The sequence below is a fragment of the Chelon labrosus genome, assembly GCF_963514085.1.
Source record: "Chelon labrosus genome assembly, chromosome: 19".
Lineage (NCBI taxonomy): Eukaryota > Metazoa > Chordata > Actinopteri > Mugiliformes > Mugilidae > Chelon > Chelon labrosus.
The window spans coordinates 8770380-8793987 of record NC_140352.1 but is presented as its reverse complement, the minus strand read 5'-3'; the positions used below and the strand labels follow the sequence as shown (position 1 = coordinate 8793987).

Genomic DNA, 23608 nt, shown 5'->3' with positions numbered 1-23608 from the left:
GCCATAAATACTTTTTCTTAAGGCTTATGCATTGAACATGTATTTTTTGGGCCTCACTAAATACTGGCAAAATAACCCACTAATTTTTCATCAATTTTCTCAGAAGATCCTTGTTTTTCTAATTAAATCTCCTCCGTGGAGAAGTTCTTTTGTGCTTTCCCTCAACTCAGTGTGAAAACTGTCTTAATAATTATCTAAAAACACATGAAATGGAAAGGGTTTTTGCCAATCTGATATGGCAACACATAAACTCCAACAAGTAGCGTAAGCCATTAAGCTGATTTAGCTAAATGATAACCTAATGGATGGATTCTACTGGAAAGCTAATGTTAACTGAAGGAATAGTGAACATTGTGCGGGTGGTTGACATGTGTTTAATAGTTTTTGGACAACAATAGAGCTCTATGGCACAGATGAAAGTGAAATCAAGTTTTAGATACTTTACAGTAAACGTATTCTTTAGTTTTAAAGCTGCATCAATCTATTTATGGCCACTAGGAGGCAGACAGGAGGAAAGCAAAAATTCAAGCCAGTATGTGCAATATGTATTTTGTTAGAAAAGTCACAGGAAAGTTGGGTGAACTTTCAGTCGGTCCGGTCAGATTTGTGCTGCCTGACCTGTATTCTTTTGTTTTAAAGCTGCGTCAATCTATTTATGGCCACTAGGGGGCAGACAGGAAGAAGCATGATTAGCATTGCAGGACTACAGTTTGTTTCTCATTGTAATCCACAGTGTGCTTTCCATCGCTTTATTTTTATTCATTTATTTTTTTTATGTATGATTGGACATTGAGGCTGGTTTGTAGATTTATAGTTGTATTTTAGAATAAAAGACACACACTTTGGCCACACACTTGTGTTCACTGAAAAAGGTGAAAAGGCTGCCTCAGCGCTATTTTCACTGGCTCTCTCTTTATAACCCCTCCCTATTTAATAACTTGTTCTCAGTACACATTTAATATTTATTCCAGCACTCTATCCTATTTGCTCACACCTCTGCACCACTCATAAGAAATCTATTGAAGTACTTCAGCCTGTTCAGTAATGTTCAGTGTACCTCGAGACAAAACTGACTGTAATCCCTGAAGATCTAGATACCTAAGATAGCTACAAGTTGCTTAAAGTCAGTTTTTTAACAGGCAGTTTTAGCCTTAATTGAAGTCTAATAAACAAATAAGACAATAATCATTTCTGTTCCCTTCCCTTACCACATCTGTATCGTTTAATTTATAGCTTGTCCTGTGTAACATGTTTGCATACCACTATTTTTTCACAACAAGAAAGGCATTAGCATTTATATGGTGTCATGTTTCTAGTCCCCAGATGAAAATAAACCCTATGCCCTCACTGATTTTCACCGTCTTTTGATTTCCACTACTCACTTGTTGGACTTTCTTGACGAATTTCTTTCTCTCTGGTGCATGGCTGGTATTGTACCATGAGCTGATCAGATATTTCTTGCAGGAACTATAAGTTAATAAGAGCTGTGAGACTGAACCTCACATTAAATATGCAGGCTGTAAAACCAAATTGATATAGACGAGATTCGGAGGCTGCACCAAGCTGCAGATGGAGCTGCTGTGTTGTCAAATTCGTGAGTGATCTTTTCACGACAAATTGACTGAATGCCACTGTCAAAAATATCGACTCGGTCAGGTTTAATTTTGGGCACGGCTGTCCACCACAAAGAGCAGATGATTCAATAGAGTCTCCTTCTCTGCGTCTCGCTCCTCGGGGGAACAAAGCAGCAACGCACAGCACATCTGCAAACACAGAATATAACAAGCGCCTTGCAGAAGAGGCTGGGGAGAGAGGACGGGTAGGGAGTGACAAATTACCTCTCCTCACAATGCCCTGCCACAATAGCGCTGCCTGAGAACAAATAATGAATAAATAAAGTTCCCAGAGATTGAATGAGGGGAGCAATTTGTGAAGCCTTGTGTGTGTGTGTGTGTGTGAGAGCAAATGGCCTTGTTCTCGTCTCACAGATGAAACGACTACAAGTGGAATTGAGAGGAGGAACAAAGCAACTCCAACCTGATTTCTGTCCATAAAGTACATCGATTACATGCACAAAGAAACATCTCAAGGTACTCAGAGAAGACACACTTATAAATCAGCAGATCTGACACGTGTGGCTCGCTTGAGCTGTCCTAAAAATACACACTCGGGCTGCAGTGATACCGGAGGTGAAATCGGGGTGAGATTTAGCTCGAGTCAGGGTGAAATCACTTTGATCACACCCTTTGCTCTCCAAGGGCCAGCTCCTCTTCCATCCTCGGGTAGTGGAGTATCATAGCCGAGGTGGAAAATCGAAAAAGAAAGAGAAAAAAAGAAGCACGGAGAACAAGGGTAATGGAGTTACCAGCATGAGGTCCGATTGAATTCGGATGAGATTGAAGCATGAGGAAAAAAAGTGTGTTAATTGGTCTGGGTGGGCTTCTTCTCTCTTCACATTTTTCTTCCAGGCTATTTTTCCCCATCCTTTCCCTGGCAACAACCTTACATGAGAGCTTTCCCCCCCGGCTACGTACTGAAACTGTCCATTAGTCTCAATAAATTTCAAACTGCCAAAAAAAAAAAGGCTGACCACCTCTTTGTAGTTCTTGGATGCATTTACTTAAGTTGCAATGTGTTACAAGAGTCGAGACACCGTGCGAGAAAAAGAAAAACATCCCTCAATTCACTGAGCCATTTGACACCACGATGCAGAAAATGCAAGTTTCATTGCGGTTTCTGGCTGCGAGGGAGAACAAGAGACGTGGGCGGCACGAAAAGGAGGAAAATTAATGTCCCTAAAATGAAAGTGAATCAATATGGTCGCCTGAGGATGTGAAAAGGTGGAATGAGGAGGAGGAGGAGGAGGAGGAGGAGGAGGAGAGCCGGGGCGGGAGGAGGGTGTTGAAATAGAGTCGGAGCAAGATTAATGGTTGTTTAAAAAGGAACAGTATTCATCAGTAGTCAGCTCCAGGTGCTGAAGCGTGTGTGTGTGTGTGTGTGTGTATGTGTGTATGTGTGTATGTGTGTGTGTGTGTCCCAGAGAGGAAGCACGCTCTGCATCAAGTTTACACGTTAACTTTCTAACTTTCCCTCAAGACTCTCTCAATAAATGATCACTCAGCCGTGAAACTGATTAGTTTGTATGTCTCTGTCCCACATGAGGTTAAATCTCTTCGTCTTCATTTAAACTCAAATAAACACATGCACGCTGCGATCCAACAGCCCCACCTACAGGCTCGAACGTTTTCAGATTCAACCGTTTAAAAACAACTCAGATGTTGAGGCTCTAAACCTCTAATGGAAATTATTATTTGTTTGGTGTTTTGTGCCTTTATTGGATAGCTGTCAGCGAAGAGAGACAGGAAGTAATAGGATAGATGAGAGGAGGGAGAGCACAGGGCTAGAATCAGCGTTCGATGAGGGCTCAACTTTTTAATTAAGATAAAAAGAAAAAACATTGTAAATGAAGTCATTGTTTATTCATGTCACAAAGTACCCAGGTTCAGCCCTCACACATACAAAATAACATCCTCGTGTTGTTACAAAATCACCTCACGGCTCCAAAGGCTGCAAACACGGCGAATCCTCCCAATAAATAATAATCAGTGGAAAGGGAAAGAAACTGGACACAGTCACACAGTCGCAGGCATAAAAAAAAAAACGCACGTCTGTCTTCTCACTTGCACTTGTACGTTAGCTGTTTGCGGTGGTAGTGGATCCACGCGGGAGCAGCAACAAGCCCGGTCAGGAAACCAATCATAGCGCCCAGACTGCAGGAGACGGGCCAAACCTACAAGAAGAAGAAGAAGAAGAAGAAGACTGAGATGGAGCATGGCAAGATAACCCACATCCCGAGGAATCACAAGCATCTCTGCACTCTGGTAATTTAGAGAAGGACTTCTAATGGCATAATCCAGCGCTGGTGACATTTTGACTGATGCTCCAATTACCTCCGTCTCTAATTTACATTTTCTTTTCTGTCTTTTTCTCTTTTTTTTTTTAACAGAGAATTCCCTTTGCAATCACAATTTTAATCTTTTTTTTCTTGTCACCGAGAGAACAGGATAAAATAAAAAGGTTTTAAAGGAGTTAAATATTAAAAGGAACACAGTTATGGGGACTTTGGAGGTGGAATATTGAAATCAGCTATACTAAATTGTGTAACCAAAGACAACGGAACACTATAGTGGATACATTTAAAGGATTAAGCTAACCAGTGTATATGTCAATCTCTCTATACAGACGTTTTAAATCTTGAGTCTGTGGCGACACAAGCTGTAGCAATGTTTTTTTTTTTTATGTCAACCGACAATGACTGGTTTGCCAGCCTGAAGCTAATGTAGGGACGGTGGTGGAGTAGCCTGCAGCGTCTTGGAGTATGGTGGAGAAACTAGAGTTACCAATGTAACCAAGGTTCTATGAATTCACTTTTTACGGCGGTTATTATGCTACGATTAGGGTCCGGTTTAATGTAAGTACAGCACCGACAACAGTATTTTCAAGTGGTTTTGGTTCCTCTAGAACGTACGTGTCAAACATAAGGCCCGGGGGCCAAAACCGGCCCGCCAGAGGGTCTAATCTGGCCCGCGGGATGAGTTTGCGAAATGCAAAAATTACACTGAAGACATTAACTGCAATTTTTCCGATAAAGGTAATTGCTATTCTAAGGGAAACATTTGGTGTTATTCATAGGTAAATACGCTATCGTGTTATTGGTCCGGCCCCCTTGACATCAAAATGGGTTGTATGTGGACCTTGAACTAAAATGAGATGGACACCCCTGCTCTAGAACCACAATTTGCACTGATTCACTAATACAAGCTTGAATACGTATCCTCCATACTTAAAAGGTTAAGCTTTTAGTTATGCTACCATAGGTTTCAGGCTATTTCAGCATCTTGAGATTGTTGCATTATTGCACTATTTGCATGGTGGACTATAAATAAAACTGAACTGAAATTTTCCTTTTTCCTGTGAATGAAAATCCTCCACAAATGAGGCAAGTCTGTGCCGGTAAGAGAGTTGGTCCAATCTCTGGAAGATGCCCCACTGTATACATTTAAATCACGTGTGTGCTGACCTGCCAAGGCCTGTCCCAGTCCAGAGGTATAGGGAATGCTCCCACCCAGGCTCCCACCACCGTGCAGGCCACTGTAATCTGCAGACAGGTGTCCCACACCGACATGGCTCTGGAGAGAGAGAGAGATAAGGACGGTCCAAAGCAAGAGCGGTTTACAGACATGTACTGTAACTGAAGGGACAGGGAGGAAAAGGACATGATGTTAGGTTTACCCGTGTCGGCTGAACACTCGTATCCAGGCCTGGACGTTGGGGCCGAGGACGCAGAGACACCTCAGAGTGGTCAGCGAGGTCAGCAGCACGGCGAGGGAGAACGTTTCTAAGGCAGATCTGAAATACACGTGTGAGATATTACAGTCTCAACCTGTCAACGTTTTACGTAGCATAAGAGAGTGGCCTACAAAGAATTGTCCTTACTTCCCGTTAACTATTTAATTATTTTCAAGCAGTTGGTTCCCATTCATTCTCTTGCAATATGTGCTTTGTCGATACATGACATGAGGATTAGATCTCTCCATGCAAAGTCCCTGCAATAAATCCCCCTCTAGTGCCAGACCACCTTTCGTTCACACATGCACACACGAGAGATCGCAGCTACTCACTCGATTAGCGGTGCTCCATACAGGACGACCACAGTGTGGAAGAACAGGCATGACAGGAAGAAGTAGAGGCAGGAGCGAAACAATCTGGACAGCTGCAGAAAGAACAAAATAAAATAAGGATTCAAGTACAAATAAAGTAAGAAAAGAAGGCACCGTCTGCAAACATTTAATTGCTTAGTAAATTAAATAAATGTTCGGCCATATTTCAAGCCACACTGTGACAGCGTTCCCTATGATTATAAGACACTGGGTTTTGTTTGTGGCTCATAGCTTGTCTCTTGTGTGCTTTTGTGCGGCTGAGCTGTCACTGCCTTCTTAATTATGAACAGAAAGTCATTGTTAGTCCTCATCTCATGTCTGCATTTTTTTGAAGACAAGCAAGTCTGAGTTAGGTTAGTTGTGTCATCCCATCAGTACTGTATTTTAGCTGGCACACTATTCACAAAATTACTAAGGTGCTGATTCTGACTGTTCAAATTTATTTGCACCATCCTTTAACTCTGAATTATTTATTCATTACTGTAACTACAGTGGCTCTATGGGTGATACAAACAGTTTGTATCATCTAATTGGTTATACTATAATTGGTCATCTAATTATATACTGTTTATACTCTATGTCCCTGTAAATAAAGGACTACCTCCAAAGCTCTCGAGTTTAATACACAGATCAGGCATAACATTATGACCACTGACAGGAGAAGTAAATAACATTGACCATCTTGTGAGAATGCAATATTATGCTGGGGAACTTTTGGACCTGGTTTTCGTGACATGAAGCACCAACCTGGATGACCTCCAAATTCACTAGATCCCAAACTGATCAGGTGTCTGTGGGATGATCCACAGAGACCCCTCCCCTTCAACCTATATGACCCAAAGACCCCCACTAACCCTGTTGCAAGACGCCACAGGACACATTTTTTAAAGTCAAAGGCAGCCCCTACTAAATCCTTATAATAATAAAACCATAAATAGTGACAGGTAAATACAATCATATAGGCATTTCGCACAATAAATACTAAATAATTCCTTATAGCAGCCTGTCAGCACCTTGTATCCCAGCGTGTGCTTCTTGGTGGGTGGTGTGATGCCGAGCAGCCAGAAGACGGCGACACTGACCGCGGTCACCGCACCGGACACCGAGTAGAGCCACAGCAGGTGAGTGCCGTACACCGAGAAGCCCTGCACGAACACCGCAGGTAGGACGGTGGCCATGAACACCGAGGCGGCGATGATGGCGTGTGTGGACGCCATGGCTCTGATTTCATGGTCCCACATGACGACGACTGTGATGATCTAGAAACAGGAGACTAACACGGCGGACAGAAGTAAAATAAAATACGTTAAATGTTAAGGTAACAGCGGACGCACAGAGCGGGCCAAATCCATGAATGAATGTCTTGACCCGGTTTCCGTAAACATGCATCATTGACTTCCGCTTGCACTTCAAAATAAAGGTTTTTAATTTGTACCTTGCAGATGCAAACTCTAAAAAACTTAATAAAATAAAATGTAATATTATATAATATAATATATAATAATTATTAACTTAAACTATAATACATATTGTTTGCCTCTGTCTAGGCCACACAAAAAGTTTTTTTAATTAAATTCTGGTATCCTGACACTCTTTAAATATATTATTTATACAAATGTATGTAATTGTTTGTGCCCATTGAGAATATTTGTCATGATATTCATGACATTTATGATCAGGGGAAATGTTCCTGCATTTTAATTAAACATAAAAAAGATATTTGTATGTGTGTATCTACTTAGAAGAGTTTCTAACTAATTTAAGATGTTGTCATGATATTTGTAAATGTTAACACATTATCAGAATGAAAGTAATCACAGGAAAAAAAAAAGAAAAAGACAAATAATAGCTCTAAAAAAATGTTCATACATACAAAAACTGGATATAACCTGATAACAATATCAAATATTTATTTCCATTTGCTTCCAGTTGTTTGAAATTGGGTAATTCATTAATAATTTCTATTTTAAAAAACGTTTTTTGATTTTGTTTTCGAAGGTTTTTCTACATTGTTAAGTTATATTTTGAAGTCAGCAGCAAACAGGAAGTATTCGTGTCTAAGTAACGTCATACCACGGAAGTAATCATCTTTTAACCAATCACAGACCGCGTTACTTGGGCCCTTCGTGACCTTGACGGACGGTACCATAAACCAATGGAATGCCAGCTTTGAAAGGCCAGCTTTGGCCAATCAAGTTGCGTCAAAGGCTAGCACGCAGAAGAAACGACCGGAAGTTTACACCAATCGAAGAAGCTAAAAACTAGCTAACATTTTTTTTCATTTGTTTTGATCTCCTAAAACCAACGCATAGGAAAAATGGTTTGTGAGAAATGTACGTACAATTCAGAGAGTTACATTTATTGTATATATTTAAATATAACGTATATACGTTATTGTTGTCAGCGAAAGTTGGATATTCTTCGAGAGCTAGCTATCTGTTGTGATGCTAACTCTTGTTATTATCCTGCGTATCGCTTATTTTTTATGAATCTCGACAGTGTCACTTTGACTTTGTTATAATTGTGAATTATTTTTTGTATAAGTATTCTGTTGACTGTTATTTTAGGCGAGAAGAAGCTTGGTAGGGTCATCACCCCGGACACCTGGAAGGATGGAGCACGGAATACAACAGGTAAACATCAGTCGTTTGACAGTTTTGTTTACATTTAGGATGCCTAGACTATGTACATTATCATTAATGCGTTGGTTAAATCTACTGTCAGGCATTATTGCTATAGACTTGAGGGGACATTTTATTTTATTTACTGGCTAGGGATGCGGAAAGTAGAAGTAGGAATTTAATACCCTATGTGATGTTATCCTGAACAGATAATCCCAACCAGTGGGAGTAGTTTGTGTATAGTATCTAATCTGTCCACTGTGGCCTATTTAGGTTACCATATCAGCTGTGCAAAGTTTGCCTGGAGTGTTTTGATTCTCAGTTTTATCACTGATGAACGTCACATTTTGCTGCACAGCAGGCTTGACCTTTTTGGGTTATGCCTTACATGTTAAATCATCCTTGTAATGTTACTTAGATCCTGATTTTTAATGAGGTTCTTTGTTCTTCTTTCATTCATACAGAGAGTGGTGGGCGTAAGCTGAATGAGAACAAGATGTTGACTTCTAAGAAAGCCAGGTGGGTATCTCTGTTTCCATCTACAAAACTGTGATTTAGTTCCTTCCCCCTGATTGTTGAATATTAGCATTAACAGGAGCTAACATGTCTTATGTGTTTGTAATGCTTGTCTCTCTCAGGTTCGACCCCTACAGCAAGACAGGCTTTGCTACGTGCCGGATCTGCAAGAGCTCAGTTCATCAGTCTGGATCACATTACTGCCAGGGCTGCGCATACAAGAAAGGTATAAGCTCATTTGAACTGGACTGAATTCAGGAAGTTGAGAGAAGACCTGCTCATTTTCTCTGAAAGAATTATACTTCTAGTCCTGCAATATTTTCACTGGCAGGTGTCATTTTGCTTTGTGCTTTCTGAAAATAGAGTAGTAGTGTGAGAGTGTGAGAATCTTACCTCAGAGTCTAGCTTTGGCATGTATTTTGTTTTCGGTGAGGCAATTGTAGAAAAAGTTCTTTCACTGCTGCCAGGGGTTTCTAGCCTTGCAGTAGGTAATTACTGCATTTCCCCTCCATTCCAAAATGAAACCATAATCTGCAGCCTTGAATTAGACGTCAGATCAATTAACCGTATTTTTCACTAATGTGATGTTATGTATGTGCAAAAAATGAGGATGGTGTGTTGCTCCCCTGCATCTGCAGATTTAGTCCAATGAGTTGCTGCAACTTGTTTCTGGGGTATGCAGGTTTCCTGAAGAAGGTATATTAAACTTGTTTGCCAGTCTCTTACTGCTCTCTCTTCCTCCAAGATAATTACAGTTTCATCCTGCACCTCAAATCGTCTGGATGACACCATTTTTCGTGACATTAATCACAAATCATTTGTGTGATTGGATTGGTTTTCCTCACACACTGATCTGTCAGTATGTTTGTTTTTGACTCACTTGTTTATATGTTAGCACTTCTAAGTCTGAGAAAATCCAAGAATAACAGAGTAAAAGTCAAGTCAGGATCGAGATGGTTGGTTACTTTGATATAGAAGGTTAGTTTTGAATGTAATGTGCTTGCTAGTGCAAGTTTTCTACTGTATGCAGAGTGGATTATAAAATTCAAAAGGAGAAAACAAGTAATCTCTGCTGCAGGTCTAAATCACACACAGACACGTACAATAAACACTATATACAAATGAAGTATAAGTCCAAGATGGCCATATTACCAGATGGTTCAGCTGACTGTTCCTAAATCAGCTTTTAATTTCCCGTCTTTTTTTTGCGTCTCCAGGAATCTGTGCAATGTGTGGAAAGAAGGTTTTGGACACCAAGAACTACAAACAGACGTCCGTGTGACAGCGTGCTGATCAGATGACAGTTCTACGAAAGAACAACAGACTGTGAAAGAGAGATCTGGAGATGGCTTTTTCCTCTTACTATAGATTATCACATAATGCTGCTGGAAATATTTCAGTAGCCGTACACAGTTAAGTACACCTGTCTCCGGGTATACCACCAGTTATCATCTGATTTTCTGGGAGAGGTTTCCAAAGTTTTGCGCGTTTAAGTCTTGCATTTCTTTACTTTTTAAATAATTTCTGTATATTATATATTGTGTTGCATTTTTCAGTGAATTAAAGGTTCCAACATGAGGACATTTGACATATTTTGTATCTCTGCCTGCAGCCATAAACGGTATAATTTTAGCCACTTGCGCACACAACATATCCACATTAAGGCTGTATGCCTGTAATAATTGGTTTACTCAGATATAATCATATTTGGAAGCTGCGCGCAGCACTGTCAAGTGCCCCTCACCCAGCTGCTGCCACAGATGGAGGTTATAGTTCACAGGCGGTCTATGACGACAGGCTCTTCCTTTGATATTTAAAGGTCTCTCCCTCCCTCAGGCCTTCAACCACATGTGCACACACTTGTTTTTATGGTACCTTATTGATTTATGCTGCTCCACCGCAACACAAAAACGGCCCCAGTCTGCAGCTAATACAGTGAATATACAGAAGGTAAAGTGTGAGTGTAGTAAATATAAATGAGTCTGTTGTTTATGAAAGTTTAGCAGTGTTTTATTACGAGTAACCAAACAGTAGCTGGTTACATAATTCTGGATCCTTTAGTTTGCTTGTTATGTCATTGAGCACACACAACACAGAGCAACATCCTGTTGTGTTGTGATATGTTCAGGTACATTAACAGAAATTAAAGCTGTATTGTAAATTGATGGCAGGTTAAATCTCAGTCCACCTCCTTTGTTTAGAGAAGGTTTTTCCAGTCTGACGTAGATGGCTTCCTTTACTCCTCTTTCAAACCATCGGTCTTCTCTCTTCTCTAAGATTTGGACGTTGTTGTCTTCAGAGGAGTGTCCTTTGTCCTTCAGGTTTAGGTGGACCGCTGAATCGTTTCCTGGTGAGCTAGCTCACTGGCTTTGAAATAAACTGGAATGTGGTGTTTTCTGCACCCTAAAGACACTGTTCAGTGCAGTGAGGATTGTAGAGAGTTGCACATCAGGGAAACCAAACAACCCATCCACAAACGCATGTGCCAACACTGGAGAGACAGCTCATCAGGAAGCTACTCGAATGAGTGGTGAAACGTCTTCTCAGAAAAACTCCAACAAGTTGCCAGTTGCCTTTTTTTGAAACGCTTTTTGGATATGCCATGACCTGGATGACTGAAAACCTTCACAGACATACTGGTTTCTTCTCCTCCTCTCCTCCCTTCTCTTCCGTAGTCCCATCTCTCTCTTTTTTTTCATCTCTACCCAGTCAGCATCGAGCACAAGTTTACATCTGAGCTGAGTTCTGCTCAGAGTTTCTTCCTGTTAAAAGAGACTTCTTTCTTTCTTTACCATTGCTGCCTTATGTTTGCTTTGGAGGTTTCATGCTCTGAGCCATCTTGAAGCAGTCTTGATTGTTATTGGCTCTGCACAAATGTAATCAGATTGATTTAAAGTTGTGGATGGACTGTCCCACCAATCGTACCGTCAAGTATGTATGAATGAAATTTGGTCCAGGCATTAGGTTCAACTGAAATCATCCCATCATCCTCAGCTACGCTAAAGTTGTGAACCACCATGCAAATATTTCTTTTATCCAGTGCAGTTGTACACTCTTTTGCGTTACAAACACTCTACACACTTAAACGCACTCCCATCAAATGCTTGTTGACATAAAATAAGCAAGGTCGACAACTTTCATTGTGTTGCTCTTGGTTTATTTAAGCAAATCCAGAATATTCAGAATAAAAGCTACAGATCAAATCTAACATCTGCTCGGCACATCCACTAATTCTACTCTTTGGACTATAGATATAATCACTTGCATGTTACAGTGTCACATAATACAAAGACTTTAAAAATGTGTTTATCAAGGACACGTCATTGGTCAAATTATTCAAATCAGTTGACTGTAAATACAACAATAAAGCAAGGAAAGGTGTAAAACTCAGCAAAAGCACCATTGAAATTCCCATCAGGAAAAAAAAAAGAAAGAAAATTCAACTGTTATTATCACATTACAAAATTGCACTCAAGTTTCATATTTTATAACAACAATATTGCCATGTAAGACCGTAAAATATCTACCAAAGGCACCATAAATGTGAGTCTGTTGTGTGAACAGTCGTTTCAAATGACGGATTTCAGCTGCAGGACTGAGATAGTTCAGGCATCAGTTGTTGTGAGGTTGGTTAATCAGATGCGGACCCGTGTGCTACTGATTACAGAGGCTCAGGAGTGAATGGTGCGCAACGTTTCTTAGATGCGCTGTGACAGAGTCAGGAACTCCTCCCGGGTTTTGGGGTCTTCTAGGTAAACTCCCAGCATGGCGCTCGTCACCGTGCGGCTGTTCATCTTCTGGACGCCGCGCATCACCATACACATGTGCCTGCGAACACACAACACATATGCACACACATGTTTCACGTTTGGAGCTTGAGAAAACATTTTGAAGGTAATGCGTTTAAAGGGAAACTCAACCGGATTGAGAAGAAAGCTCTACCAAACCAATGCCACCCACACGGATCAGTTCCTTTGTGTGTAATACAAGTTGAAATCTGTATTTCTGCTGTATTCATTTTTGCCAGTCTTGTCTTTAAACATGCTTTTAAAAAACATTTATGTAACGTTTGTTGCACAGGACAAACGTTAAGACAATAGCAAATGTGCAAACCGGCTCAGTAATATGTGCCATAGAACAACAGCCGGCCGATACTAGATACAGAAACTGAATGTCGACAGAAACTGAATGTTTTGTCACTGTTCTTAAGGACGCGTGGCACTTTTGCATTTGCCTTTGCAGTACCACACCCGTTAAACCATGCAGATAATAATGATAAGGGTTTGTAAATGCGCGTGCGTGTACTTACGCTGCTTCAATAACCACAGCTACGCCTTTAGGCTGCAGAGCCTCGGATATTCCCACAGCGATCTGCTTGGTGAGGCGCTCTTGAACTGAAAGAAACAAAATGATTTAGCATTAAGAGAGAGATAAAACCCTGCTCCTTCTATTGGACCACTGTTGCCAACACGCAAAAAGCTACAGTTCCTCAAATGTCCACTTGAGGGTGGCTCCAAAAGTGAGTCTATCCCCCATAGACCTCCATGTTAAAATGTCCAACTTTACAGCAGAAATAAACATGTTTACAACTGGGCACAAAAGCGTGTTTCATGTCTACAGCTACTTTGCACTTTCATGACTATTGTGTGTATTGTGGGTGCCTCCTCTTTTCTCATTTTTAAATTAGCCAGAAGCTAAGTGGAGCTTCACCAAGCTTCAAAACCGCTCATGATCCCCTTTGAACGGTGCCACATGATGCATGTCAATTTAAAAGGTTATGTTGGTTGCACACGTGATGCCATTATAACTTTCTCTCTCCACAAGCTACCGTGAGCCGCAAAATAGTTTCACCTCTTTTGACTCGCTTTTTTTCACCAGCAATCTCGGGGAATGATGTGAAACCGATGTTGGTGAGAGAGATTTTACACAAAACTAAGTCTTTGCAACAACAAGTGGGACTTTCTGAGTTGTAAAACTATTGTTTAAATTCACGAAGGTAATTTCTGTGATTCATAGCATGAGGAAAAGTGCCATAATGCCGTACACAATACTGTGCACAAATCTTTGGTTGCTCACCTTGAAGCCTCCGACAGAAGATCTCCACAATCCTGCAAAAATCAGAACACGTGGAGAGAGGAGAGGAATGATTAGACGTAATAATGATTAATCTTTTGATAAACACAGACTGGCATCAGTCCCTGACCCCTGCGCCCCTGCACCGGCCATCCAACTGTACAGACTCTTTATCTGTGAATCATTCACCCTGCAGAGTTCTCTGAATCTGTCGAGCAAGTTTCAACAGCAGCAAAGTTTGTCTACTCGGATACTGTTGTTCTGGGCTTGTATGTTCAGATATTTTAGGAAACGGACAGAAGGAGACAGACAGAGAGGCTGTGATGATAACGGGTGATTCCCACAGGTCAGAAGGGATTTTCACATGGCTCGAGAGCGGATGGAGTTTAGGCTTGTGCCTGTGAGAGTGCTTGATGAGGGGACTAGATGATGGCCAGTGGGCTTAGACTCTAAGCCTCCAGGTCAATGCACTGAGATAACAGAAGAACGCAGTCACCCGGCAGTGACACCAGAAACATACAGCCACAGCGACGGCAGGAGGGTACAGTGTGTGTGTGTGTGTGTGTATGTGTGTGTGTGTGTTACCTTGCCAGCTTGCTCAGTCCCACCACTTTTTTGTTGGGAATATACCCGATGTGAACCTGGAGAAAGATGACAGCCAGTAGGAGCAGAGGTCAGGTAAGGAGAGAAAAGGCTGGTGAATGATAGCAATCTAACCCTGAACTTGACTGAACAGGGCTGTGACATCTACACACACACACACACACAAGCTTGCAGACATTCATTAATCCTAAAACACACTCCACACGCGTCACCTTTAAATCTCGCATCTGACACTTACCTTGCCAAAGAAGGGCACCATGTGATGCTCGCATAGTGAAAACATGTCTATGTCCTTCACGATCACCATCTCATCGTGGTCTTCATCGAAAATGGCGTTGTTTAAGATGTCTGGAGGGTGCAAACACGGGCAAATATATCAGGAATATCAATAAATCTGATCTAAAGTAAAAACTGTTGAATGTTTGATCCCTTATGAACTCTATGAAGCCATAAAGTAATAATTATCTTAATTTTCTTTAACTAGCTGATGTATAAATGATAGAAAATGTCCACCAAGGAGACTTAAAATGTCTCACTTTGTCCAAATACAGCTACAAATTCATCTACAATTCAAATCTTGTTAAACTGATGCTGATCACTTGGTGCATTGCTTTCTATTTAGTTTGGCCACTCAGCAATGCATCTTTCCTATGTCACTGAGGTTTAGTACATTCACTTTTCCTTGTAAAAAGGTCAAGACTCTCTCCAGCTCAGTGTGTTCCCGTTTAGTTTAAACATACACAAGTTACTTAGTCAATTAACTTACCATCGATGGTCTCATGGTAGCCCTTGGTGAGGAACTGTATGGCCTTGGCGGCGCGCAGCGGCGTGCGCAGCAGCCCTTCCCGGTCCGTGTCCTCCCCGAGGTGCCGCAGGATGTTGGTGTAGGCCGTCTCCAGGGCCGGTAAGCGGGACTCGTCCTCGGCCTCTTTGCGGGACGTCTCGTGTTTGCGGTGCACGACGGACTTCTTGGTGTCTATGATGAGGTCGCTGAAGCTGTTGTTGCATTGGAACTCCTCCACGGTGTCGCTGACCTTTCCGTTGCAGTGTGCGTTCATCGTGGTTGTCTTTTTTTTTTTTTCTTTTCTAGACGAGGAAGAGGAGATGAGAGGTCTCGAAGTTAAGTCTGGTTTGTTCATTCCGCTCCCGGTGCTTATAAAGCCGGCCGGGTGCGCATCAGTCTCCCATTTGTCAGGGTGCCGCGTACGTCAAAACACCGAGCGTCATCAGTGGGGGGTTACATGTCATCACAGAGCAGCCCACCTCTCCCCACTCCCAACCTAGCTGGGAACAGCAACCGGATTTTCATGCATCTCGCATCACTTGACCCTTACTGTATCTCCGTGCATTTGTTCCAATTAAGTTTTACGCAAGGCTCATGACTTCACGTGAAGCGCAGGCATGATTTTTTGGAAAGTTGAGCCTTTTATGAGTCTTTAACTGAAACTGCACGGAGATTAAATTGTAGACGAGGTCACATATCCACGTGAACCACACTGATAAGCCTCGAAAGAAGCCAGTTCATAGAGACAAAGAGAGAAAGAATATGTGAAATGTAGAGGTTTGAAGCTTATTCATTTACAAGCTAATATTCTTTTACTGGTTGTTTGACAAATTTGGTGGAGACTGTTTTCATTATTAAATATTATCCCCAATTGTATTTAGATTAATTATTTTATGTTGTGAAAAATACAGTAGTTCAGAATCTAAAGACATAGTCACCACACATGGAATTAATCAGTCTTTTGCTTTATAAATTGGTTGCTGAAAAAGCCCTAAAGAACCATTTAAAGGGGAATCACAGTTTTTTACAACCTGGACCTTATTTCTGGCGTAAAATACGATCGTTTACTCACGCATATAACTTTGGTGTCATTTGGAGTCTTTTGGAAGATATTTAGATCCAGCAGAGAGCCGCATATATCGATATAGTGGGAGTGACTGGGGCACCGAAACGCAGCCTCTAAATAACGCATTATCTGCCGCGAAACTCGTTCATTTCACCAATATTTTGTTATGATACGCTAGCGCTATTCCCCGTTGAGTCCAGAGTTACCTGTTATCATCATCTGGGGTTTGTAGATTGACCTACTAACCTCTGACCTGGATGATGTCATCTTTGAGCGCCGCACATACCCGTGACGGTCGGCTTGTTTACCTGTAATTTGCTACTGCTAATTTTTTGCAACATGGCTGAATATTTTTCCGATTCTGAAATTGTGGACGACGACTTTGTTTATGTTGGACGTCCTTACAGTTTTGAGCCAGAGTATACGGATGAGGAGCTCGTTGAAAGGAGGATGTGGAGGCAGAGAGAGGAACAGCTGGCCAAAGAACAATAAACCGCTGCACGTCTGCAAATAGATAACAGGTAACTCCGGACTCAACGGGGAATAGCACTAGCGTATCATAACAAAATATTGGTGAAATGAACAAGTTTCGCGGCAGATAATGCGTTATTTAGAGGCTGCATTTCGGTGCCCCATTCACTCCCACTATATGGATATACGCTGATCTAAATATCTTCCAAACGTCTCCAAATGACACCAAAGTTATATAGGTGAGTAAACGATCGTATTTTATGCCAGAAATAAGGTCCAGGTTGTAAAAAATGGTAATTTCCCTTTAATTACTTCAGCCCCCATTAGAGACATTTTGTTCAAACATGAATTTAATAAAAGACACACACTATACAAACACAGTGCACACGAACGATCATGCAGAATCTACACTGAATGAGCACTACATATGACAGTGTTTGAATTAGAGATGGCTGCAGAATATGCCATAAGAAGAAGAAAAGGAGGACGTGTGTTTTTAAATTGTAGTCTATGAAGTGTAAAGTCAAGATAAAACAAATTGTGGCTCATCTAAAATCATTTAACCAGATTTACGATGACATGAATCATTGCTCTTACTCTCACCTGGCCCTGTGCATATGCAAACTATAACTGTACACACACACACACACACAAGGTTTCAGATCCTCTCAGTTTGCAATCTGTCTCCACAAAGGCCAGCAAAATGAGAATCCACGATAACATCCATCCATATAGCTTACAACCAATCAAAGCCTCTGTTTTAAAAGACACAAATAACTGAAAATAACGCATATAAAAAGTGTTTGCATATCAGAAGAGAAATGTACATCGGAAAGTACAGACATTATAGTGCTCAGGTGAACTCAAACTGTGTTTCTTAGCATCACCTGTTATGAAATTGTCCAACATACGGGGGTAACCAGAGGATATGGGTTAGTGTTAACTCATGATTTGTATTAAGACCAACATGAACCAAACTCTCAGATTTTTTGCACACAGTCAACAATGGAATAACCAGTGTAACTGTGACCCCCTGTCACTCTTTTTTTTTAACTAATGGCCCATGTCTAATGACTTTAGCAGAGCTACTTTCTCAGAATCACGATGGCCACATGTGCTTTTACAGATCCTGGAAACAAGGGAGGCATATGTCACACATTCTCACATGCAGGCATGTAAATGCTTTGACCATTCAATCCGTCAGTTCAAAGCCGAATTCAAAACAGAAACAGAAGGAACAAGCAGAAGAAGCTACACATAGCGACACAAAAAGGTACAGGATTTAAAAATGGTTCCGTTCTACAGGCCCATCAAAGAGTTTGATTAATAGAGTAGGAGAGGCATTTATTGTTTCAGAGTTCTTCGATTTCAAAGTGTGCAAAAGAATTAGTGAAGGGTTAGCAGTTGACACGCGATAAATTACTGCTTTATTGTAGACTGAGAGCCATAATTAATCCACACACGGTCTCTACGCTGGTCAGTTTACAGCCATTCAGGATGAACTCAGGATTGGGATCGAATGAAGTTAAAAAGGCAAATAAGGCTACAAGAATGATCATGTTTATCATGGGATAGAAATAGTTTATTTAGCGGGATAGAAATTAATGGCACTAACTTTCAGAAATGAAGGGAAAAGCAAGGCGAGAAACTAGATATTCTAGATATTAATATTAAGACTATTAAGCACTGTATTTAATAGGTATACCTGAGCATAAATTGAGACGTCGGATTCAAGACAAAGCACAAATATTCTAAGACAGAAGTCAAAACATAGCTGTTATCGCTCATTATATTAGTTTAGACTAAACTTTAGGCCATTTGGCAGCTTTACTGTGCCTGTGAAGTTTTGCTAACCGTCAGTAAACATCTCAAAGAAGAACTGAACCAAAAGTAATCAAAAATCAGGGAAATCAGAAAACTCCAAGTGGAAGAAATGAGTCTAAGACATTATCTTGTTTTATTTTTATTTCGTGATAATAATATAGACAAGCTACTTCACATAGTGGCTGGATAAACCTTAAATTTAGGGACACTCTCCATAAAACTAAAGAATAGAAGAAGAAGAAGACGAGGACCGGAACCTGCTCGGTTTCCATGGGAACGCAAAGGCAACGTCGCTTCCTGACCACTCGGTCGGACCTCGTGGTGACAGCGGTGTTGGCGGTCTATGCTTTTGAGCTCAGTAGCGAGAAAAAGTTTACAGTATTTTGTTTTGTTTCGGTTTTGCAAGCTAAAAGTCACAATACAACATTTGCTAGAGATAGGTGTAATTAGAGTAGATTAAGTGGAGAGAGTATTTAGCGAAAGTATCGGCCGACGGCCTGTATAGGTCCGGTATACGATACGCAGCTTATATTCTCTACCATGGCAAACAATCATGAAGATAGTGCTTGTAGTATGGATGAGTTGGACCAAGAGGAAGGGAATTGGCAGATAAGGAGGATAAATAAAGCAAAGCGGAGTAGAGGAATGAAAGAGAGTGAGGAGAAATGGAATGTTGTTGTGAGGTTTGAAGAATCAGGAGTGAAGAATTTGGATCCATTAAAATTGACGAAAATAATCAAAAATCAGGTTGGCGAGGTTAAGTATGCTAGAGTTCTAAATGATGGAAATTTATTAATTGGATGTAACTCTGAAGAGCAGGTTGGAAGAGCTTTAAAGATGCAAAATGTTGGGAAAGCAGTGGTAAAAAAGGTGGTGAAAGTGGGTGAACAAGGAAGTAAAGGAGTGATTTATGGGATTCCTGTAGCAGTTGAGATGAAGGAGCTGGTCAAAAACTTAAAAGAAAAATGTGATGTTGTTCAGAGTGCAAAGCGGTTAACTAAGGGTGTTGAGAAAAAAGAAACTGAGTCAGTATTGATACAGTTCAGCTCAAAAGAATTGCCTGCAGAGTTATACTTTGGGTATATGAGATATAGAGTAAGAGAGTTCACTCCTAAACCAACAAGATGTTACAAGTGTCAGAAGTTTGGCCATGTAGCTAATTTGTGTAAAGGGACTAAAAGGTGTGCTAAATGTGGTGGGGAGCATGATTATGGGGAATGTGGAGAGGAGGTTAGACCTAAATGTTGTAACTGTGGAGGAGAGCACAGTGCGGCCTACTGGGGATGTGAAGTAATGAGAAGGGAAACCGAGATTCAGAGTGTGAAAAGGAAGGAAAGAGTTTCTTACGCAGAAGCAGTTAAAAGAGTGGAGCAAACAAAGAGGATTGAGGGAGGAAAAGTTAGAGAAGAAATAACAACAGGGAATGTACGGATTCAGAGGCAAGAACTTAGAGAGCAGGAGAAAAAGGAGTGGGAGAAAAAGAGGGACTTGGTTATCTTTATTGCAGGGGTAATTAATGCAACAGCTGAGGTCAAATCTAAAACTGAAAGGATTCAAATTGTTACAAAGGCAGCAATCCAGCATTTGGGTATGCTAGAGTTAAAATGGGAAGATATTAGGGACTGTCTTACTGTACATTCAAGCCAAGAGGTAGGTAAAGGATGATATTATTTATTATGTTCATTCTACAATGGAATGCAAGGAGTTTGTTGGCAAATGGTCAAGATTTTAAACAGTTTATAGAGGGGAAAAATGTAAAACCAGATGTAATGTGTATTCAAGAAACATGGTTAAAACCCAGATTTGATTTTGCTTTAGCTAATTATATTGTTATCAGACGAGACAGAGAGCAAGGAAGTGGTGGGGGTTGTGCTACTTTTGTAAAGAAGGGTATACCTTATAGGGTGTTGGGTTCAGGGAAGGAACACGAATATGTGGTAGTGGAAGTATGGACAGACAAAAAGAAAATAGTAGTGATAAATTATTATAACCCTTGTAAACAGTTAGAATTAAATGAACTAGAGGTAATAGAAGGCCAGGATAAAGATAATGTTGTTTGGTGTGGAGATTTTAATGCCCATAATACACTGTGGGGAGGGGAAAAAACAGACAAAAATGGGCAGGTGATTGAAGAACTAATGAATGATAGGAACTTAGTTTGTTTAAATGATGGTAGAGGGACTAGGATTGATATTAGAACTGGTAAAGAGTCAGTGTTAGACCTCACATTTATATCTAGTAGAATGGTGTCAAAGTGTGAGTGGGAAGTGCATGGAGAAAGCACTATTGGAAGTGATCACTACCCAGTTATATGTAAATTGGATGTTGATGTAAGGGTGAATGTAGAAGATAGTCATGGAAAGTGGATTTTTAAAAAGGCCGACTGGGAGAGATTTATGGAAACAAGTGATTTGTATATTAGTTCACTTGAAGAAACAAATGATGTTGAAAGGAGTGAAATTGAGTTGCGACAAAGTATTTATATGGCTGCAATGACTACAATACCAAAAAGTTCAGGAAAACTGGCTAGAAAAGGGGTTCCATGGTGGAATGTTAAATGTGATGAGGTAGTTAGGGAAAGGAATAGAGCGTTTAGAAGGTTAAAAAGAACTCATAATTTTCAACATCTGATTGAATATAAGAAAGCACAAGCAATAGTGAGAAGAATCATAAGGCAAAGAAAAAGATCATACTGGAGGGAGTATTGTAGCTCAATTGGAAGTACTGTTAATATAAATGATGTGTGGCGAATGATCAAGAAAATGGAGGGTAATAGAAGAGAGTGGAATTATCCCATCCTTTCAGTTGGTGAACAGGTGGCTGTAACAAACCTAGAGAAAGCAGAAATGATGGTGAATACACTGAATAAAGTGCATAGTTCCAGTAATTTATCAGAAGAAGAAAGAAGGGGTAGGGAAGAAACAAGGAGTCTGTATGCTGAGATTATTCAAAAGAAAGGAAAAATAGAGGATAAATATAATGTTCCATTCACACTGAGAGAGTTAAAAAATGCGTTGGATAAGTGTAAGAATTCAGCTCCTGGTAAAGATGAAATTTGTTATAGCATGTTAAGAAATTTAAGTGATAAGGGAATTCAGAAGGTTTTAAATGTATTTAATAGAGTCTGGGAGGAAGGAAAGATTCCAGCAGGGTGGAAGGAGGCAGTTATTATTCCAATAAGAAAACCGGGAAAAGATCCAAGTAATCCAGCAAACTATAGACCAATAGCGCTAACTTCTCACTTAGGTAAGTTAATGGAAAGGTTGGTGAATGGAAGGTTAATGCACTTTATTGAAGAAAGGGGGCTGATGGCTAGTTGTCAGAGTGGTTTTAGAAAGGGGAGAAGCACTATTGATTCTATCATATGTCTTGAGGATGAAATAAGAAAAGCACAGATACAAAAAGAAACAGTTGTAGCAGTATTTTTAGATGTGGAAAAAGCGTATGATATGCTATGGGTAGAGGGTCTTTTAATCAAAATGCATATGCTAGGAGTTAGGGGAAATATGTTTAACTGGGTAATGGACTTTTTAAATAATAGAAGCATTCAGGTGAAAATAGGGACAGAAACCTCTAGAAGGTGTTTGGTAGAAAATGGGACACCACAAGGGAGTGTTATTAGTCCATTGCTGTTCAATATAATGATTAATGATGTTTTTTCTAATGTTCAGCCAGAAATGGGAAAGTCATTGTTTGCAGATGATGGTAGCATATGGAAAAGGGGGAAAAATGTAAAGTATACTTTGAAGAAGGTACAGGAAGCTCTAACCCTAGTGGAAAATTGGGGAAGGAAATGGGGTTTTAGATTCTCTATTGAGAAGACTAAGGTTATGTTTTTTACTAGGAAGAAAGTTGATGAAAGTATAAAATTGAAACTGTATGGTAGGAATTTGGAAAGGGTAAATAGCTTTAAATTTCTTGGTGTGGTCTTTGACACTAGACTTACATGGAGGGAGCATGTTTTAAAAGTAGCAGATAAATGTAAGAGGGTAATGAATTTAATGAGATGTCTTGTTGGAACAGAATGGGGAACAGATGTAGTTTCCTTGAAGCAAATTTATATATATTTAATCAGAGCAAGAATTGAATATGGGTGTTTGATTTATGGATCTGCAGCCAAGTCAGTTTTAGCTGAGTTAGATGTAGTTCAAGCTAAGGCATTAAGAATATGTACAGGAGCTGTGCGATCTTCTCCAGTATGTTCCTTACAGGTAGAAATAGGAGAAATGCCACTCTATTTGAGGAGAAAGCAGCTGCAGGCTAACTATTGGGTTAATTTGATGGGCCAAAGGGATGTTCATCCAGTTAAAATAGCAATTCAGTCAAGCTGGGAGAGAGGGAGGGCAAGAATTACAAGTTTTGGATGGACAGGGGAGACATTGGCACAGGAAATGGCTATACGGGATAAGACCTTTTGTCCAGGAGTACTGTGGCCATCAGTTCCTTTATGGCAGTTGGAGGTCCCAAAGACTGACCTAGAGATACTTGGGATTAAGTTAAAAAACCCAGAGTCAAATTTGGTACATGAATTCCAGTGTCATATAAGTGAAAGATATCAGGAACACATATTAATTTTCACTGATGGGTCAAAGGATCAAGAAACAGGTGCTACAGGAGCAGCTTTTGTTGTTCAGAGGTGGAATGTTCAAGCTTTTAAGAGAACCTCAAATTTTCTAAGTGTGTTCACAGTTGAATTATTTGCAATCTTGATGGCTGTGCAATGGACTGAACAGATTCAAGACCATAAAGTGTTGATATGTAGTGACTCTGTGTCAGCTATCAATAGTATTGGGAAAGGGTCATCAAAGAGTCGACAAGACCTTGTATATGATATACTTCTGGCAATTAGAGATGTGAAAATGAGAGGAGTAGAAATATCATTCATATGGGTCCCAGCTCATGTAGGTATTGTAACAAATGAAAAAGTTGA

General features: G+C 40.4%; 3 protein-coding genes across 3 annotated transcripts; 1 reads left to right on the top strand and 2 right to left on the bottom strand.

Annotated features, from left to right (window-relative positions):
* Positions 1 to 3343: 3343 nt before the first annotated feature.
* pigf (phosphatidylinositol glycan anchor biosynthesis, class F) lies at positions 3344 to 7149 on the bottom strand. The gene is made up of 5 exons (XM_084566923.1): positions 6734 to 7149; positions 5682 to 5773; positions 5293 to 5409; positions 5081 to 5189; positions 3344 to 3790 (listed from the first exon to the last, which is right to left on the bottom strand). Exons 1-5 carry the CDS (start codon positions 6959 to 6961, stop codon positions 3677 to 3679), a joined length of 660 nt encoding a protein of 219 aa, XP_084423049.1. The 5' UTR covers positions 6962 to 7149; the 3' UTR covers positions 3344 to 3676.
* A 729-nt stretch (positions 7150 to 7878) lies between these two features.
* On the top strand, positions 7879 to 10436 carry cript (cysteine-rich PDZ-binding protein). The gene is made up of 5 exons (XM_084566819.1): positions 7879 to 8053; positions 8288 to 8353; positions 8806 to 8860; positions 8980 to 9083; positions 10075 to 10436. The coding sequence occupies exons 1-5, from the start codon at positions 8038 to 8040 to the stop codon at positions 10137 to 10139; spliced, it is 306 nt and encodes a 101-aa protein (XP_084422945.1). The 5' UTR covers positions 7879 to 8037; the 3' UTR covers positions 10140 to 10436.
* A 1174-nt stretch (positions 10437 to 11610) lies between these two features.
* gch2 (GTP cyclohydrolase 2) lies at positions 11611 to 17278 on the bottom strand. The gene is made up of 6 exons (XM_084567730.1): positions 15300 to 17278; positions 14772 to 14881; positions 14516 to 14571; positions 13934 to 13965; positions 13167 to 13251; positions 11611 to 12685 (listed from the first exon to the last, which is right to left on the bottom strand). The coding sequence occupies exons 1-6, from the start codon at positions 15670 to 15672 to the stop codon at positions 12556 to 12558; spliced, it is 786 nt and encodes a 261-aa protein (XP_084423856.1). The 5' UTR covers positions 15673 to 17278; the 3' UTR covers positions 11611 to 12555.
* Positions 17279 to 23608: the final 6330 nt, after the last annotated feature.